Source organism: Corylus avellana, chromosome ca1 (genome assembly GCF_901000735.1).
Source record: "Corylus avellana chromosome ca1, CavTom2PMs-1.0".
In the NCBI taxonomy this organism is placed as follows: domain Eukaryota; kingdom Viridiplantae; phylum Streptophyta; class Magnoliopsida; order Fagales; family Betulaceae; genus Corylus; species Corylus avellana.
Genome location: NC_081541.1, coordinates 40575809 through 40596346, shown reverse-complemented (window position 1 = coordinate 40596346; position 20538 = coordinate 40575809). Strand labels below are relative to the sequence as shown.

Sequence of the window (20538 nt, the reverse complement as noted above, 5' to 3'; positions counted from 1 at the left end):
TTTATTTATTTGGTATTTTTTTTTAAAAAAAAGTATTTTTCTTCATAAAAATTGTCTTTTTTTTTTAAAAAAAAATGGTCATTATTATTAAGAAAAATACAATTTTTTAATAAAAAAATACCAAATAAAAAGAGGACCACAGGATGTTATTGCTTCGAAAATTTTATTTTTTATTTTGTATTAAAAAAATCACAAAAGAAAAAAGTTGGGTCAAAGTTATGCATCATGCCTCTGATAAAAAACGACGTCGTAGTCTCCCAAAAATTATTTGGCGCTCACATAATAGCCCTCTCAATCTCAAAGCTTCACTCGGACCAAGCTCCTCCCGCTCTGAACATTCCAGAGAAGTTCCATTTCTTCTAAATTCCTCTGCATCCATAGATCTAACCTAGGGTTTCTCATTCTCTCTGACTTAGACAATCTCTCTCTCTCGCTCTCTCAGAGAACCACAAAATGGGCCCTGATATTCTCGGCGAGCGCCAGTCCGGCGAGGACGTTCGCACTCAAAACGGTACTCTCTCTCTCTCTCTGTGCAATCGATGGCGTGAGTTTTTCAAATGCTCGACTAGCCGCTACATTAGCGGCGGAGATAGACAAGCTTTCTTATTCGAAAAATAGCTCTAGAGGTTCAGTCGGTGTTGATGTTGAGTGAGGCTGATAGGATCTCCTTACCTCAACTAAAAACAAGAATAAAAATAATAAGTAATTCTTAACTCTAGATTTGATGTTATCATTATCTCTCTTTTGGTCTTCAATCAATTGGTTTCTGCATCATCTGCTGCATTTGAATTTGAGTCATTGTGCAAAATCTTGCAACATAGTATTGATCGTATAAGGCACCCAATTTCGGGCTTGCTAGGCTCATGTGTTCTGAGAGGAGTTATGTAACAACTCGTGTGATGGAACATTTGGATTAAGTTCATTTCCTTGTTTCAATGAAAGATGGCGATGATTTTATCTAACCTACGGGCTACAGTTATGCTTTGAGACGGTCATTATTCTTCTCAGTTGTATGAATTAAAATAATTTACTGAAAAAAAAAAAAAATCGATTCAGCCCCTCAAGAGTAATCGGGAATCTTTTCATACTGGGACTGGATGGCCAGGTGGCAACTGAAAAACCTGCTTTTATTTATTTTAATTTTGTGTGAATTTAATGCCGAATTTTTTGTTTTGTTTGTGATGGTGGTATGGTGGAATAGTGATGGCGTGCGGAGCGGTTGCTAACATTGTCAAATCCTCGCTAGGTCCCGTTGGACTCGACAAGGTATTGATGCTGTTTCTGTGGTTGCAACTTGCAATGTTGGTTGTTCCTGATAGGATTTGCTTTACTTTGTTCGTGTTATTTGTAGTAACTTGAATGGCTAATTGTAGAGGTTTGCCAGTGCCATCATTAAATGTTGAACATGGTCTTCCTATAATCCCTATGCCCGCTAAGATTAAGGACTATTTCATCTAAATGTTCAAAGTTTAGTTTTTATCTTATAAGAATATGCTAAATGCATGGGTTTATGGATTTGATATTAAATTGTTGATGTTCAATAATGCTGCTCTGCTCACTTAGACGGCTCTTAGAACATGCCTTGCGGGGTGCGATTTCGAATGCCATTAAAGGCTTTGACTTCCTTCACTGGATACCAATTGGTTTTTAGATAAGATGGTCAAATGCATGATCCAACATAAATGATAATTGGTTGAGATGAAATGTGGTGTGTTTAGTATAGAGAACATGTAACCTAATGGAAGAATTGTCAAAGTATTAGTTCGATTATAAGTTATTGAGCAGTGTAGCATTAACAAAATGTTACACCACGTGTAAGTTTGTAGACTTTAGTGAATTTGATTGTGTAATAGTTGTAGGATAATGGACAAGCGATCTCCTTTGTATTGCCTAAGTGGTTTCAAATTGAGCATATTGATTGTCTCAATGGAGTGATGTTGTTCCTATGTATTTATGTTCGTTTGTTGAGGTGTATGGTTGGACACACACATGTGTTGGAGTGAAATATATATAAGGCAGTGAAGACTGATGAGAGAAGGACATTTTGGGAAAGGAAAGAAGAGTAGTGTCTTTAGGTTCATTTGTTTACTTGTATGTTTTTTATTTAAGAGGGGTACCAATCCATGAAGACTATTTAACATAATTGTAGTCATACAGTTAAAAATTAAAATGCTGAACTGCATGTCAAGTTTTACTTTGTTTTTCAATGTCTATTCAGAGGCATTGCTTACATACCTTTTCACCAAAGGTTTATATTCATCCGTGTAGTTTAACTTGCTTCTTCTTGATTTATTGTTTCAGATGCTTGTTGATGATATTGGTGATGTGACAATTACTAACGATGGTGCTACAATACTCAAGATGTTGGAAGTTGAGCACCCTGCTGCCAAGGTGGATAAAGAGTCACATCTGGCTTATCACTTTGTTTTACTGTTATGGTTGTGTATGTGTGTGTTGTCGCACAGATTCTTCCACTGTGTTGCATGTTTAACTTTATTTTTTTTGGTTTGTAGGTTCTCGTGGAGTTGGCTGAGCTTCAAGACAGAGAAGTTGGAGATGGGACAACTTCAGTGGTCATCATAGCTGCGGAGTTACTTAAGGTAAGTGTAGGCAGTCTGTTCATATAATTTCTTATGGGTTTTAAAGGAATTCCCTTAATGTTTTGATGATGACTTAATTAATCCTATTCCCTGCCGAGAGCAAATGATATTATGGTGAGGAATCACATTTATGCCATATCTATGATTAAGTGTAGCTAGTGTGTTTCTTTAAGATTTGATATTCATATTGGTTATAGTGGAATTTCCATAGGGTCGGAACCAGAATTTCCCCCTGGTGGAGGCTATTAACAAAACATTAGTAATACAAATTATTCACTCATTAAATTGAAAACCAACATAACGACCCAACAATTTAAAAAATATATATATATATTTTGTTTGTTATAATATTGATGTTCGCTATTTATTTATTTATTTTGTAAAATAATGGGTAGGAAGTAAATCTCCACGGAACAATTAATTTTATGATGACAGAATCACATATCAATAGTAATCAAATCATTAAAACCAAAGATAAAAGTAAAGCATTAAATTGATGGTTGATCAATGCAAATTAAAAAAGAGCATCAAGAAATTCATTTCATGTAAAATTAGTTTTTGGCAATGGAATCAATTATTGAATAATTTTAGTCAAACTTAAAAGCGTACAATTTGGGATTTTTCTACCTCATTTTTGGGGCACATAAAAATTGTGAGAAATTGAAAAGACGAGATATTAAACATTTTAAATCAGAATTGGTTCAATTCTTAATTTTATGGAGTACCTCTTGTGTCGTTTTGGTGTTTGAAATTGGAACAAGCTATACTTTTTAAGTATTTTAAGTGAACTGCACCTCATTTTTAATATTTCATTTTGAAGCTTGTTCCCTTACTGAGGTTGCTTTGAAAACTTAACAAAAACTGTAACTGTTTTAATTATTTTATAAAAATCCCATCTTTTCATGAAATTTTAGCGGGGACAATCTTCTCCAATGGGGCAACTTTGAAAACTTGACCAAAAAAATTAACTTATCCACACAAGTTTATGAGACTTCAATGGGAGCAATCACTCCCACTCAGTTGAACATGGCTTCGCCTATTAGTTCTCTTATGGTTTGATGGATGATGACTTAATATATCATTTAATCATAATTCTGCAGAGAGCAAATGGTTTGGTGAGGAATAACATTCACCCTACATCCATAATCAGTGGATACAGAGTGAGTGTCTCTCTCTCTCTCTCTCTCTCTCTCTCTCTCTCTCTCTCTCTCCACCTTTTTGTTCTATTTTAAGTATATACACTAATCAAGTTCGACACTATGTTACTTGGTGAGTTGCCTTATGGTTTTATCCTCTATATTTGCATATGTTCTTGATGTGAACAGCTTGCTATGAGGGAGGCATGCAAATATGTGGAGGAGAAATTGGCTGTACAGGTAAGTCTCCTATGAATTTGTCTTGTATAGTTGTTGAAAACTAAATGTGATGCTTGTGTGTGGTGGTGACAATTGTGGTTCATAACCATAGTAGGCATGAATGGCAGTTTGGTATGGATCATACAGTTGCCATGAAAGACTATATTATGAGTTTGTCAGTTTTATCATTCATGCTAAAAATGGGGAGAGGGTTTGGCGTGCAATATTGTGGTCCAAACTTAAGTTGAACATATTGAATTGTTGTATTATAGGCCTTGCTACATTCTTTTGCTCCCATGAAATTGTAGGACATACACTTGATATTCTGTTGACAGAAGTTTGTAATGAAGAGTTGTTAGTGTCCCTGTCCCATTTGTTGTTTGTAGATGACACTTTGATTTTGATAAGACATAAGGCATGTTAGTTACTTGGTTAGTGATGTAAGTATTCAAATGTTTTTCCTGCAAAAAACGTTTGAAGAACAATAGGTCTGGGTATTTTTGAATAGCTAATTTTATATTAACATAGTGAGTCCCACTGGTTATAAAGTGGATCCCATTTAAATTGAACCCAAGTTTTACTACAGTGGTGTAATCTACTTGGTTGCGCACCCCATACTCATTATGACATTTTTAACTTATACCAGACATACATTTTCAAACTTGTGAGAGTAGACCTATTACTCCAAATCGGGATCCCAAATTCATAACGGTTTCGTCATTTGTCACTAGTGGTGACAACACATTCGTACACACCAAAGATAAATACACACGTTTGTACAACCAACAAAGTCATTTGGCAAAATCCTACTAGTATATTGAAGTTTTAAACAGGCTGGTGAACATGTTTCTTCCATCACAAACATGGTGGTTTTTAACTTTATGCAATCCATGTATAATTACACTAAACCTCATAGGGTTTCAAGCCTATAGGGTTCATAAAGAGGTAGTGGGCTTGATTAACTTCTTTTGCACTAGCTCGCTGCCTTCCTGACCGCTGCTTGGTGTTGCACTTGGGACCCCGGGAACAGTGGCATTTTCATGTGCTCAAATGTTCCCCTCACACTATCCCACTAAGGAACAGAAATAAAAGAACCAAAATAATCCGCGGACTCTTCACTCTCAACCTCGGACGGCTCTCACAAATTGAAAATTTCAATCTTTGCCTTGTTATTCTGAATACACAAATATGAGCCTACAGAAACATTCCTATTTTCAGTTAGCAAAAACAAATTTTGTACTTAAGAGATTGGTCCCTGTTCATTTTGCTCTGTATGCCAATGCTCTGTCTAAGCTGTAATGTATTTGATATATAATATTCTTGATAAGATTGTTTCATTGAGTTCTCTAGGTTGAAAAGCTTGGAAAAGATTCTCTAATAAACTGTGCCAAGACAAGCATGTCCTCAAAGTTGATAGCCGGTGACAGTGACTTCTTTGCAAATCTGGTACGCTTATTTTTTGCTCAAGTAATATGGAGCTATTTTGTTCCAATACTCTGGATGTTAGTGAAATTGGTACTTGTTTCTATACTTTAACCAAGCCATTTGTGCTTGTTGTACCTTTGACAAGCCTTTTGTGTGTTTTATTGATACATACTTATAAAAAAAATTGATACATATATTTGATTTATATTTCTAGGTTGTGGATGCTGTACAAGCTGTTAAAATGAAAAATGCCCGGGGGGAAGTCAAATACCCAATTAAGGTGGGTTGTGTATATTCCATACCTCATCCGTGAATGGTTATGTAGTGTGCATGTATATCTGGAGGAAATTTGATATCTGTTTTATTATTAGTATGCACTGTAAGTTGCTTTTAAAATTACTGGCTAGTAGAATCATTGGCCTGATATGGCCCAACCTGCTTTTCATGGTTTTTGTGGTATGATAAAATTTGTGGAAGTGAAAGTTGAAATGCCCTAGTTGCTCTTATCATGCTCCAGGGAATTAATATTTTGAAAGCTCATGGCAAAAGTGCAAAAGATAGCTATCTTTTGAATGGGTATGCTCTAAATATGGGTCGTGCTGCCCAAGGAATGCCAATTAGGGTTGCCCCTGCGAGGATTGCCTGTCTTGACTTTAATCTTCAGAAGACAAAGATGCAATTGGGTGTCCAGGTCTTAGTCACTGATCCCAGGGAGCTTGAAAAAATTCGTGAAAGGTGAGAAATAATAGAAAGTATTTCTTTTATATTAATAGTTGTAATTTACTTGATTGATAATCAGCTTTGCACACCATTGAAACAATCAATACCATGCTACATTTCACTTTCCACACGCTTGTTTGTTTGCAGTAATTGATTTAGTATCCAATTACCTATTTAGAGCAGCCTGGTAAAGGCACAAAATGGTACATATACTTGCATTCAAATATATCCGTGTGTGTTTGTGTACCTAGTCCAAATTCTTCTGATAAGTTGCTTTATAAATCTAAGTGGAGATTTTATCATTTTTTTCAAAGATGAGAATAGTCCATTTACAAATAAATTAGTCAGTTAGGAGAAAAAAAAATGGAATTTTATTGGCAATATCTGTTAAAATGGATCTACAAGTATCTCAAAATATATATTTGCCATGCTACCGGTTCTTAGACATCATCTAGTCTTGAGAATGGATTACACAGGAAGCAATTAATTGAAACCTTAATATATAGTTATGTTTAGTTGGCATGTGAAGATTAATGTTTTGCATCGATGTTACAATGGGTTATGAGAAGAAGAGCACAAATGCCAACCTGCCTTTTTTATTTTTTTAATATTTTGCTTCCTTACAATTTGTAAAGTAAGAGTCTAATAACTTATAGTTTGCATATTATCATGTTCTTAGCGGAACTTTGCAGTTGTACATACCAGGGTTGAGTTATTAGTGAGATGTACGAAGGTATCATGGTTGTAGTCTTAGGGAAATGGTCACTAACCCAATCTATAAGTGGAACATGTCGGACAAAATATTATTAGACAAAATGTGCTTGTGGAGTAAGAAAACTGCCATGGTGCCTCAAATATATTTATACTTAATATATTGAGGTAAGAGATGGATCCCAGGTGCAGTTTTGGCATGATTTATGGTGTGGGGAATAGGCCTTGAAGATATTTTTGTCCAAGATTATTTAGTATTGCAAATCATTTGCAGTTCCGAAATGGAAATATTCATTGGAATGTTTTCTTTACAAGACCTGCATATGATTGGGAGGTGGTAGTGGTATCTTCTTTATTTGAGTTGTTATATTCTCAAAGAGTAAGGCAAGGAGGTGATGATAGAATTTGCTGGATACCTTCTAAAAGGAAATTTTTTTGAAGTGAAGCCTACTATTGTGTGTTATCCATTCCTGGAAGTTCCTCTTTTTCATAGAAGAGTATTTGAAAAATTAAGGCTCATTCAGGAGTGGTGTTCTTTGTGTGGATGACAACTTTAGGGAAAATCTTAACTTTAAATAACTCAAGAAAAAGGAACATTATTGTGGTGGATTGGTGTTGTATGTACAAGAAATGTAGGGAATCTATTGATCACCTCCTTCTTCATTGTGAGATTGCAAGAATTTTTTTTTTTTTGATAAGTAGATTGCAAGAAAATTATGGAGTTTGCTTTTTCATTTATTTGGTGTAACCTGGGTTATGCCTATAAGGGTGAGAGAATTGTTGGTGAGTTGGAGAGGACAAATGGAAAACCATAATGATTTGGAAGTGTGGCGATTGGCTCATTTGTGTCCAATATGGTGTATTTAGAGAGAGCGGAATGCAAGGAGCTTTGAAGATCAAGAGACTACGTTGTTAGAGCTGAAAAAGATGTTATAGTCTTTCTACACATGGATAGCAGCATTCAATAGCCTGCCCGTTTCTAATTTCTCTTAGTTTTTGGCTTTTTGTTCCTCTTTTTCTCTCTATTAGGGCTTTATCTTGTGTACCATCTGTATGCTAGGGTTGTGCCACTCTACACTTTTAATAAAATTGAATTACTTACCAATAAAATTATTGATACTTATTTCCTTTTTTTATAAGCATGCTGTGTCTTGTCATGTAGCATTGAATTAATTCATTTATGAGGCTAAAAATATTGCATTTCCCTTTCTTTAGTGCATGTTCTCGGCAACTAAAAGTCTTTCATGTGTTAAGCTTGTTGTGTTGTGACAATTTTAATTACCACTTATTTATGGTTATCAAGACAAAAAATCATTACGTAATGTTTGTCTACATTTTTGCTTATGTGGAATTGATGTTACATATGTCTTTGCAGAGAAGCTGATATGACAAAAGAACGCATTGAAAAACTTCTGAAAGCTGGAGCTAACGTTGTTCTGACAACAAAAGGGATAGATGACATGGCACTCAAGGCAAGCTTCTATGTATATATGATTCTGCCTTGCATCTATGACATGGCCAGTATTCATTTGTGGGCACTGAATTGGCTGGCATGACAATTAACATCCTCTCTGATGCCATAACCCTAACTGAACTTGGTTGCATGTACTGGTTACAGGGTCATCTTTTTGTTGGCATTACTTAAAGGGTCACTTGTCTTTTGGTCGTGGTCATGGTCCTGTGATTATTACTATGTTACAGGGGCTAGGTAGAAAATGTTGGATTAATGTTTTGGAGATGTGTGAAACACCAAATGTTAGGAAATAGGAAGGGTAAAATGTTGAAATTTCTTTTTCTTTTTCTTTTATGCCCCAAACTGAAAATGAAGTTTGTAGCGCATGGTGTGATTAACCTGGAAGTATCACTTTGAGATATCCATATAGTATAGGAAATATTTAAGTACCTAGGGAAAGTTTAGTGTTTTGTTTGATGGAGGTATTCTTGATCCATTGAAGTGTCTAAGAGCATCCTCAATGAGCTCTCTACAATTTTGGATGATGTTCAAAGTGAAAAAGTAGGGGAAGTGAAAAAGTAAAAAGATAAAAAATTAAAAATTAAAAAATTAAGTTTTGCGTGGTGATACATTGACATCTAAGTTTTGCGTCAATTATCTTCTGGTTTTGGTCCACTATGTTGTTGATTGTGTGGTCTGAAGCATCTTTTGAAATGGGTTCACTTTAATAACAGTAAACTCAGGCTAACAGGCAATCTTAGATTATTCTTTTCTAGTTTTCTCCTAGTTCATTATTTACCTACTATCACACTTGCAAGCAGATTTAGATTTGGGCATGTTATGATTTTTTTTTTTTTTTTTTGTTCTTTGATGTTCTTTCAGTACTTTGTTGAGGCTGGGGCAATTGCTGTCAGACGTGTTCGGAAAGAGGATATGCGCCACGTTGCCAAGGCAACCGGTGCAACCCTGGTAAATTTCTAGCCTGCTTATGTTTAATGGTATCACTTTTCAAGGCTGTTATTTGCTTTTGACATTGGCTAATAGTTAATGCAATCATGGATGTACCAAGAGCAATAGTTTATGTCCAGAAATATTGTGATTTAGAATTTTTGAATCAGCAGAGCTTAAAAAAACTTTTTGGTGGTGAAGGGGGCAAAGTACTCAGTTGTACTACTTGTTCTCTTTAACTATCTATAATCAAAAAGGTATATTTTTGGTCCACATTAGGGCCTCTTTTGTTAATATAGGAGCTGCAAAGCCCCTGTATATTTGTGTCCAGTACATATTGGACATGGCTGATACGTATCCTATACATGTCATAAATTTAAAAACTATTTTTTAAAGTCTGATTACTCGGACATACAGTACACTTTTGTTTAGAGTTAGCAATTTTTCGGGTTGATGTGGAGGATCACAGCATTGTTGGGTGAGATATAGTAGTGGATGGCCCCACACATGCAAACTTGTCAAGAGATCGACAGCCACTCTGATTTTTGTCAGGGTGTGGGAGTGGTGGCAAGGAGAGGCCAGGTTGCGGATTTTGATGGTGGAGAGTTGAGTCAAAGGACACTGCTTGTTGGTGCTGGGCATGGATTGGTAAAGAGATTTATCAGAGAACTTTCTTGAGTGGTTCTTGGAGAGTGAGCTACCTTGATGTTCTGGATTTGCTTATACAAATTGTGTTGAATGGGTATTTAGTGGGCTGGGGACTAGGGTTGGCTGTATTTGATGGGTTGGGTGTAGTCCACAGTCCATGGAAAAATAGATAATTTAAGACCACTTTTGGTGTCACTAGAAAATGATAATTGACAATTTTCTTGTAATTTAAATTATGCTTTTGATGCTTTTAATATTCGTTTAAACCAAAAATTAATATATGTATATTATATACACATATATGTAATGGTCTTGAGTAGGCTAAAAAAAGACATACAACCTTCGCAGCAAGAACGATGTTCTGCAGATTTTATTAATTTATTAATGCACTCCCAGCATACCGAATCCTAGTATATCAGAACTCCTGCATTGCTGTTTTCAAATCATATCATATTTGTTTCCCATGTTGTTATTGGTCCTTTAACACCACCAACTGATCTAGCAAGGCTATCAGTATCATAACTACAGTGAGAGCAACGCTTTGGTGTTCATACAAGATCTATCAAGGCATATTAATTCTAATGTAATTTGTTAAAATGTTATCAACTTCCCTTTGTTTTCAGGATTATCTGAATTCTTACAAAGCTTCCTGATGTTTCATCTGGTCGTTCTTATCAGCTCTTTGATGAACTCTGACATAAATGTCCAAATATGTAATTTTTCCTTTATCACAAGCAAGAAGAAATTCTATTAGCACAAATGCCACATGTAGCTCTAACTGTCGAGTACGGGTTTACATTTTTAGCCCCAAAAGCCAATCTATTATTGTACTGTCAGAAGTACAATTATGAAGCTTAATGATTCACTATAATTTTTGTTTTTCTGAAGCTGTTCTTATTATTTCAAAATGTAACTGCTTGGAAATGAAGAAAGCAAACAGAACTTAAAATTCATTATGTCCCCTGGAAAAATAACCAACTTATAGCATGTGATTGAAGTACTCCTCTACTTGGCAAGGCATCTTGTCTCAGTACATACTTCTGATGTTGTAGCAAATTAGTCTATTATCATGAAATGTCTACTTTTAATTGGCTATCTTTGCCGTAAATTCTATATATTCAATTTGCTAGCAAAGTCTAAAAGCTAATTCCAGTTTTGGCCTACCTGCTATGATTTAATCTTTTAAGCTGTATTCAGTTGCAAGGTTATTTGTTACTCTTTTCTTCCCAGAATGAGCATCCCAGTAGATAAATGCTCAAAGTTAGCTCCTTTCATCTAAGCCTGATCATCCCCACCTCAATTAATGAATTATATGGAATACTGATAGAGAGGTTTCGGAGTGATGGCTTTACATGTAAAACACTGTGTGGGGAGGGAATTTTGAATTATATATTTAGCTCTTTCCTTCTTCAATTTCAGTGTATCCATCGTATGATTGTTATGTATTAGTTTTTGTATTATAGTGCATATTAATGATAATTTTACTGTTTTAAATAGGCTAACCATTATTATTTTGTTTGTGATTGTGTACAATTGATGGGCAGGTCTCAATATTTGCTGATATGGAAGGAGAGGAATCATTTGATTCATCATTTCTTGGATATGCAGATGAAGTTGTTGAGGAACGTATCGCTGATGATGATGTGATTATGATAAAGGGGACTAAAACTACAAGTGCGGTGGGTGATTTCTTTAATTTTTATTTTTATTTATTTTTTGGATTTTACACTTCTCAACTTTACAACCCAGTTGCCTGAAAATCCTTGTGGAATTCCTCTTTCTATCAGGCCTAAGAATGAGTCTATAACCCTGTTAAGTTCAACTGTTAGCCTGCTAAAGTAATATTTAAAGGATGTAACTTAATATAGAAACTATGAACATTTTTTTATTGTACTTTATGAGATATCAGTTAGACATTGTTTTCATGCAGTCACCTTCTGATGTTGCCTTTTTTTTTATTCACATACTTTCTCTAGGTTTCCTTGATCCTCAGAGGTGCGAATGACTATATGCTTGATGAGATGGAGAGAGCTCTGCATGATGCTCTGTCTATCATTAAAAGGACCCTTGAATCCAATACGGTAAACTTCGGCACTTTCTAATACTTGGTTATAATTTCAAACTCTTGAATATGTTGTTTATTAGTGTTGCTCGTTGTAATAAGCTAAGTTATTCGAATATGACTCTGGTGGGGTGATTTTGGATATGTAGGAAATTTAATATAATATAATGGCTTAATGTTATATGCTTTTCTTTTTCAAAAATAAGGTAACTTTTTAAGCAGTTATATCATTTAGCAATTATGTCTACTATGTTGTTAGTGAGCTTTTTATTGCATCTGTTGTCAAGCTTTCGGTTGATTATTTGCCCATATCTTAGTGGCATAGGCTTTTGTTGCCCAAGTTGTTTTTGGGTATTAACTAGATGCACATTGTACTGGGTTTTTGCTTGATCAGAAGAAGGGATAGAATTTTATTTTTAACGTCCCATAAAGTGAAGTGGAGTCAGCACCAAAATCATATCATGAAATCTGAGATATAGGAATCTGCTGATCAGACAAGCTTAGGCCCAGCACGCTCGAGTGTGCATATACATAAGACTGAAGAGACATTTCCCAGCTAATATCATATTTTGGAGATACAAAAAAGAACTTTGTAATTGTTTTTATGTAACTCTTTCATGTGGAATTAATGCACTTGGCGTGACCTTGATTTCTTAGCCCAGTGATACCTCTACAAAAAATAGACCCAAGGGTACTTACTAGTTGGCACAATTGCGAAATTGTAGACACTCTGGTGTTGACTAGGAAATAATATTGGTTCAGTTCGTGCTATGACAAGTGAGATTACAAAAGATATTACATCAAATCATTTGCTGAAATTACTCGCTTCATTTTCAAGATTCACTTCGTCCTTGTAGGGGCTTGCTATTCAGGTTTTAATGGATTCAAATGTATTATTTCCTTCATTTTTTTTCTTTGAACCAAATAGGACATTTTGCTTTACTATCCTTTTTTTTTATTCATAACTGGGAGTTGTAAGAATTTTCACTGTTTTCTAACAAAAAAGGAAACGAGAAAATGGAAATGACTTATTAGAAAGTTGGTTGCCGTCAATGCAGTTTTCATTTTTCCTATTCATATTCTTCACCATGACATATTGCAATACAGGTGGTAGCAGGTGGAGGCGCAGTCGAGGCTGCCTTGTCCGGGTATTTGGAGTGCCTTGCTACAACTTTAGGATCCCGTGAGCAGTTGGCAATTGCAGAATTTGCTGAATCTTTGTTAATTATACCAAAGGTTTACTATAATCTATGAATGCATGATTTAACCCCCCATCCCACCCATTGGAATTGCTGAAGAGACAATAATGACATGTATTTTGTTCAGGTGCTAGCCGTGAATGCTGCTAAGGATGCCACCGATTTGGTCGCAAAGTTACGGGCTTACCATACCATAGCACAAACCAATGCCGATAAGAAGCATTTATCTAGGTATTTTATTTTTGAGCTATTCTGTGAGTGTCATTTTGGATTAAGCATTTGTTTTTTTTTGTTTTTTTTTTTTTTTATGAATAAAATGAATTTTTTCTTCTTCACTCAAAGTACTCAGTAAAATTCATTTCCAGACAGGTGGAAATTTTGTTATTTTATATATCACTCAATAGTAATTGGTTTGGTCACCTCTTAAATTATTGCAGCATGGGTCTAGACCTTTCAAATGGAACCATTCGGAAGAACTTAGAAGCCGGAGTCATCGAGCCTGCAATGAGCAAAGTGAAGATAATTCAGGTAAATGTTGTAGAACATACAAATGCTCTAACGGATGAAGAGGATTGATTAGGGATTATTTCCAAATGGCCTTTTAAAGTGGTTTCTTGAATTTTCCATTGGCCAGTTTGCAACTGAAGCAGCCATAACGATTCTTCGAATTGATGACATGATCAAGCTTGTCAAAGATGAAAGTCAGAATGAAGAGAATTAGGACCCTTTTTTTTTCTCTCTTTGAAGGACTTTCTGGTATCATGTTTGTACCACCAAAAATGCCTGTTTTTGGTTTATAAATTAGTTTGTTATCTTAAGCTTGCATTCGTTTATCTTATAAAAAGCTTGCTTGCTTGCTCTAAGGCTAAAATCCCTTGCCCAAGCATCTAGAACAACTTCAATCAAATTGGTCTTGCCATCACAAAGCAGCCGATTTCCATGTTTAGAAGATTTTGGCGGGTCTAATCAGAACAGAGTAAACACTTGCAACTGGAAAGGGATCCTCTCCATCTCCCTTGCAACTCTTACTACTTTTCACACGTGTAAGTCTATGATTGGAGCCACCTTGGCCACAAAAAAATTTCAATATTCTATAATTATATATGCTAACACATGTTAAAAGTTTATAAAATAATTGTAAATGTCTTCGTGACTGCTTATTACACATTATTCTTTTAAGAGTAATTCTATTTAGTAGTCTTGTACAACTTATCATATGATTGAATGCATCCTGGTAAAAATGAAATAATGGTTTTTTTTTTTGTTTTTTGGGCGATGGCTAATTTTTATTGTTACACCATCTAATTGTACAAGAGTTTACTAAATAGCATTATTTCTCTTGTAAATGTAAGAGTCTTAATCGGAACACTTCATGTTGAAAGCTTGCTACACAATTGAGAAATATTATTTATAATATTTTTATCCCATGAATTTTTTTTTTTTTTGCTAATTTAAAAATTGGTTTGAGACTATCATTAACATTATTAGATAATTGTGCGGACATGTCCCAAAAAAAAACATTGTGAGATAATTATATAATAAAAATATATTTTATAGCGTTATTCCATACAATTTGCTTGCAAACAAAGAGCCCATTTTACAAAGTTGGGCTGGACTTACTTAATCTTCACCCCACCAAACCAAAATATATATGTATATACTTTGACAAAAAACAAACGAGGACTTATTTGCTTTCACAAATAAACACCGGAGAAGAAAGCAAAATTATGGCTTCTTCAACTTGCAACCGCCTGATCGGCAGAACCTCCCTCTCAACCCTCAAATCAACCATCAAACAAAACCTCCGTGCCTCCGTTCTCGACGGCTCTGCGACGAAATATAATGAAATTACAATTTAGTAGTACACAAGTGCTCCACTCTCTCAGGCCACTCTCTTCAACCTCCACCAAAAAACACAAATGGAACTCTACCACCAACGTTATAATCACCAACCCAACTCTACAAATCATGGAATCGTGCGCAAACATGCTCCAATTGAAGCAAATTCAAGCCCACATGACCGTTACTGCCCTCATTACTCACACATTCCCTGTGAGCCGGGTCTTAGCCTTTTGCGCTCTAGCTGACACCGGTGACATTGATTATGCCCGTGTGCTTTTTTCTCAGATTGAAAACCCCAATACTTATATATGGAACACAATGATCAGAGGCTACTGTAAAGCTAAAGTTCCCACTATGGGGTTCTTGTTTTTTCGTCGAATGGTTAGAGAACGCGTCCAAATGGACCGCCGGAGCTTTGTTTTTGCGCTCAAGGCGTGCGAGCAGTTTTGTACAGTTTTAGACGGGGAATCAGTTCACTGCTGTATTTGGAAGATGGGTTTTGATTCGGACTTGGTAGTGCGAAATGGGTTGGTTCATTTTTATGCTACTCGTCGGTGTTTGAAACTTGCGCGTAAAATGTTCGATGAAACTTCTCTGAAAGATGTTGTTACTTGGACCTCGATGATTGATGGGTATACGGTGCATAATTGTACGGATGAGGCTTTGCAATTATTTAATTTGATGCTATTGAGTGATGTTGAGCCAAATGAGGTTACTATGATTGCGGTTCTTTCAGCGTGCTCACTGAAAGGGGACTTAAGTATGGGGAAGAGTATCCATGAATATATACAAAAGAAGAATTTGAATTCGAGCCTGAATTTGCAAAACGCTATGTTGGATATGTATGTAAAATGTGGTAGCCTGGTTGCTGCTAGAGAGATTTTTGACAACATGATAAATAGGGATGTGTTTTCATGGACTAGCATGGTTAATGGGTACGCAAAGTTTGGCAAACTGGATTTGGCAAGGAAGTTTTTTGATGACATGCCAGAAAGAAATGTGATTTCTTGGAGTGCAATGATTGCAGGTTATTCTCAGAATAATCAACCAAAGGAAGCTTTGAAATTATTTCTTGATATGGTAGAGGCAGGTTTGGTTGCAATAGAGAACACTTTGGTGTGTGTGCTTTCTGCTTGTAGTCAACTTGGTTCTTTGGATTTGGGTCAATGGATTCACCACTACTACATCAATCAAAAGCGGATTCAACTTAGTTTGATTCTAGCAAATGCATTTATTGACATGTATGCAAAATGTGGGAGAATTGATGCGGCTGCAATGATCTTCAATGAAATGTTGGAGAGAGATTTGGTTTCTTGGAATTCCATGATTGTTGGATATGCTTCTCATGGACATGCGACCAAAGCCCTTTCCCTTTTCGAGAAGATGATCAGTTTGCGATTTACGCCCGATGAAATCACATTTGTGGGTCTGTTGTCAGCTTGCAGTCATGGTGGTTTAGTTTCTGAAGGTCGAGAATATTTTGAAAGCATGGAAAGAAATTTTGGGATAGAGCCAAAGGTTGAACATTATGCTTGCATGATTGATTTATTTGGTCGGGTGGGGCTACTAGAAGAAGCTTATGAGTTAATAGCAAAAATGCCAATGAAAGCAAGCATAGCAGCATGGGGTGCTCTTCTTAATGCTTGTAGAATGCATGGGAATGTTGAGATGGCAAAGCTTTCTGCCTTTAAGCTTTTGGAGTTGGATCCCGAAGACAGCGGGATTTATTCATTGCTTGCAAATATTTGTGCTCATGAGAGAAGATGGGGTGATGTGAAGATGATCAGAAGCATGATGAGAGAGAGGGGTGTGAAGAAGACTCCTGGGCGTAGCCTGATAGAGATAGAGGGAGACTTTTGTGAATTTTTGGTTGCTGATAAATCACACCCTCAATCCGAAGAGATTTATCGAGTATCAAACGAAATGTTTTTGCTGTCCAAACTGGAAGATTTTGTGCCAAATACTTCCCAATTCATCAACTTTCATGTATATTGTGATGTTCTCTTAACAACTTGAGATACAAAGTCTTTGGGAATTGGGAGGGAGAATTTTTTGGTGGTGGAAGGACTTCCCGCTTTTGTTCGGGGATTGCATACAATGAAATATCTAATGTTGAAATTGATTTTCATTACACTTTCTCAGCAGCCAAACGCCTCTATTAAGCAATTTCCACTGAACTATTCCATGCTATATTGTTTTTGAGTTTTTCTCATTGTTTATGGTTGTAATAAGCGGTGTTGATTTCGGCAGACTTATCAAATTTCAAAAATTCTCAATTTCACCCATAAACTTTCAATTTGATGCAATGTACCCCCTTTATCAGATTTTAAACGTTAAAAGTGATAAGATGATCTTTATAGCCCTGACGTTTTTATAAAAAAAATTACAAATTTACCCTTAATTTTAAATTAAAAATTATTAAAAATTAAAAAGTCCTAGGATAATTTGGTCTTTTTAGTAATTTCCGTTTGGGGTTAACGATTGAATCTAACAAAGGGAAGTCAATTGAATTAAATTAAAAGTTCAGTGGATTAAATTGAAAATTTTTAAAATTTGTGAGGCATTGCAGTTTAGGAGTTTAAAGTGAAGTTAAAAAAAAAAAAAAAAAAAAATTAATAATAAAAAAATGATTGAGATCTACATAAACGCCAAGGCATGTGAGTCTGCACACTCACGTGGCCCTATTATCATCCTTATAAACAATTTCGCCATCTCCAAAGCCATGCATTTTAAATCACCCGCAGAGAAAACAACCATCTTTGGATTTCTTGTAATAGTGGATATTGTAATTATTTCTTCAATATATATACAATTATATATGAATTTATTGAAGAAACTTAACAAAAACAAAAATATCCACGAGTAGTCCTCGGAAACAAGACTGCCTAAAAGCTAGAAGGTGACGTACACAGATTCAGAGCTTCTTTAAATATTCGAATTGCTAACAATTTGAACAATTCCATAAAAAGAGAGAGAGATTTGCACGACTTACTTACTCCAAGCAATCCCCACCTGTTCGGGATAAGAATTCGGGCAAGTGCTTGTAATCCCTACACTACGAAGCTTCCCCAATTGCTAGTAATTCGGGAAATTAGGTACAGTGAATCTTCATCCTACCTATACAAGCAAGTGCTTACCAAAAAAAAAAAATCCCCTACAAAATAAGTGCTTACAAGAAAGTAAATAAAACTAAAAGATTATGTTAGAAAAACTCTAAGCCCAACTAAAAAGCAATTAACAGAAAAATCATAACACCCTAAAAGAGTTGGTTTTAGATTTAAATCGAAACATAAAATTCTAAAAAGAACAAGATTATCTCTAGTTTAAATGAACTAGTGAGTATTTTAAGGATATTTTTATCTTTTTACTTTTTAATGAGACAAAAATACCCTCCAATATATCTATGTGATAATAGGTTTTGTGCAATTTCAAGGATTTGGATTAGGATTGGAACCCACCTCCACCTAATTATTACTCATTATTAGCTAATAATAAACTTCTGATAAGAACCCTTTATGAACTACTCCATATAACTCTTTTTTTTTTCTTTCTTTTTTTGATAAACATGTTTGGAATGAGAAATTTATTCATTTTGAAATGTTTTTTTCCCAATTCAATTTATTAAATTTTACATGTGTCCAAAATGCATGTGATTCTTATAATGCTGACATGGCAATCCCAACCAATCTTCGTATTAATCATTGTTAAAAAGAAATATTCAATAATTGATTAAAACTATCACATGACATAAAAATATTGTCTCTAACATTTTTCTTCTTAAGACATAAAAATGTAATTGAGAATCACGTACCTTATTAAAAATTACATGCATTGTTTGGATGATTTCTAAACAAAAAGAAATCTAACACGTAAGAAAATGTCAAGTGCATCTGAATGCAGAGCTTTTTCGTGACAGAGCTGTCTCCCATCTCTCATACACAATCCATGTGAAAAAGTGGCCCTCTCTCCTTTGCTTTTATATATATAAATAATATACTTTTTTTTTTTTTTTTTAGCATCAAAGCTGGTCTCTCATCAGTAGAGTCAGTACTTGTATCGTCTAATGCAGAAAGGGCACATGGGCCATATCCACAGATACGGCCCAATAATTATATTTGTCATTCTATTAAATTTCATTTTCAATCACTGGCACGTGCCGGGACATTAAGATTAGCTCAACATCTTTACAATAAGACCCTTCATTCCTTAAATCTAAGATCTCACAATTTTTTTTTTTTTTTTTTTTTTGGTTTTTCCTTTTCTTGCTAACCTTATCAATCCCACCGTCCAGCTTGGGAATGAGGGGGTTTTTTTTTTTTTTTTTTTCAATTAATTATTAATTGTCATCAGTTGTAAGAGAACTTACAGTAAATTGGAGCATTTTCGGTCATATTGTGGAGGATACGCGGGGTGTCTTGCAAAATTTCTCAGGGTGGAGATGTGGTTTTATACACCGTGAAGCTAATAAAGCGGCACATCGACTCGCAAGGGAGGCTATTACAAATGGCAGTGATAGGATTTGGAGAGATCAAATTCCAGATTGTAGTAGTGACATTTTGATGAAGCAAGTTGCTCTATCTTTTGATTGTTGATGTAGGCTTATACTCCACATCAGTTATTTTATCAATGATAATCATCATATTTATTTTCAAAAAAAAAAAAAAAAACTTACAGTAAAAATTATAATACCCATAACTGCACTCTTTATTTATTTCAGCAAGGAAATTATCATACACACGAAAACTCCATAACAAAACAAGTAAAGAATTTTCATTCCCACTTATTGTTTGATGGTAAGGTTAGATTAGATTACCCAAATTATTTTCCCAAATAAAAAAATAAAAAAAATGTTTAGATTAACACATTATATACTTAATTTGAATCAAATGGCAAATAGATTAAATGCTAATAATGGTTTTGAGTTCATGTAAATAAACCCATAAATTTTGTATTTCCAAAATATTAATTTGGAAATTGACACAAAATCCTAACATAAAGTCGGAATTTGGAATCCTAGCCCAAAGCAAACTTTCCGATTACAATTTTATACTTGTTTCATATCGGTCGACGTAATGTGCTGATTAATATTTTTATTTATTTATTAAATAATTTTCATAAAAAAAATACTTAAAAAACATCACATTAATCAATAAAAAATATTATAAAAATGTAATATGGAAATTAACATTTGTCTAATTCTTATGGTGCCAACAAAGGAAAATAGGGTGAAGTCATTGGGGAACACCAACTTCCAAGAAGTGGTGATTTTATTCTTGGCAAAAGAATAAAAAATAAATAAAAGATTCGCAAATAATGCAAGTCAATAATCATGGTTTTTAAAACCCCCATCACTTTTAAGGAGCACATGAGCATGCACGTGCAGTCTTGTGGGCTTCGGGATCACCATATATATATATATATATATTTTTTTCTTTCTGTCATGTCACGTGATTCGAGGACCCTTTATATTTGTAATTTCTCACAAAAACTCAACAGCTGGTATCTCAAATGGCATGTCTACAAATTCCAAGATAATGCACCCATTCTCATGCTAAATTCACACTAATCTAATCAT

General features: G+C 34.8%; 2 protein-coding genes across 3 annotated transcripts; both read left to right on the top strand.

Moving 5' to 3' along the window:
- The first annotated feature begins 304 nt into the window (after positions 1-304).
- Positions 305-14279, top strand: LOC132168038 (T-complex protein 1 subunit alpha-like). 2 transcript variants are annotated; one of them, XM_059579103.1, is made up of 18 exons: positions 305-511; positions 1202-1266; positions 2302-2391; positions 2514-2600; positions 3701-3760; positions 3926-3976; positions 5306-5401; positions 5595-5660; positions 5898-6115; positions 8187-8283; positions 9147-9233; positions 11405-11539; positions 11837-11941; positions 13030-13158; positions 13249-13352; positions 13559-13649; positions 13756-13877; positions 13986-14279. In XM_059579103.1, the coding sequence occupies exons 1-17, from the start codon at positions 454-456 to the stop codon at positions 13840-13842; spliced, it is 1626 nt and encodes a 541-aa protein (XP_059435086.1). In that variant the 5' UTR covers positions 305-453; the 3' UTR covers positions 13843-13877; positions 13986-14279. The 2 variants fall into 2 exon arrangements, with proteins under 2 accessions (XP_059435086.1, XP_059435085.1); XM_059579102.1 differs by having other exon boundaries at positions 13756-14279.
- A 546-nt stretch (positions 14280-14825) lies between these two features.
- Positions 14826-17091, top strand: LOC132164583 (pentatricopeptide repeat-containing protein At2g22410, mitochondrial-like). Its single transcript, XM_059575119.1, has one exon. It carries the CDS (start codon positions 14964-14966, stop codon positions 16977-16979), a length of 2016 nt encoding a protein of 671 aa, XP_059431102.1. The 5' UTR covers positions 14826-14963; the 3' UTR covers positions 16980-17091.
- Positions 17092-20538: the final 3447 nt, after the last annotated feature.

Bases quoted from the DNA above. Each gene is read 5' to 3' on its own strand.
- LOC132164583 (XM_059575119.1), top strand. From the start codon at position 14,964: ATGAAATTACAATTTAGTAGTACACAAGTGCTCCACTCTCTCAGGCCA.
- LOC132168038 (XM_059579103.1), top strand. From the start codon at position 454: ATGGGCCCTGATATTCTCGGCGAGCGCCAGTCCGGCGAGGACGTTCGC. The intron at 6,116-8,186 runs GTGAGAAATAAT...ATGTCTTTGCAG, and splicing joins CTTGAAAAAATTCGTGAAAG to AGAAGCTGATATGACAAAAG. The intron at 11,540-11,836 runs GTGGGTGATTTC...TACTTTCTCTAG, and splicing joins GGACTAAAACTACAAGTGCG to GTTTCCTTGATCCTCAGAGG.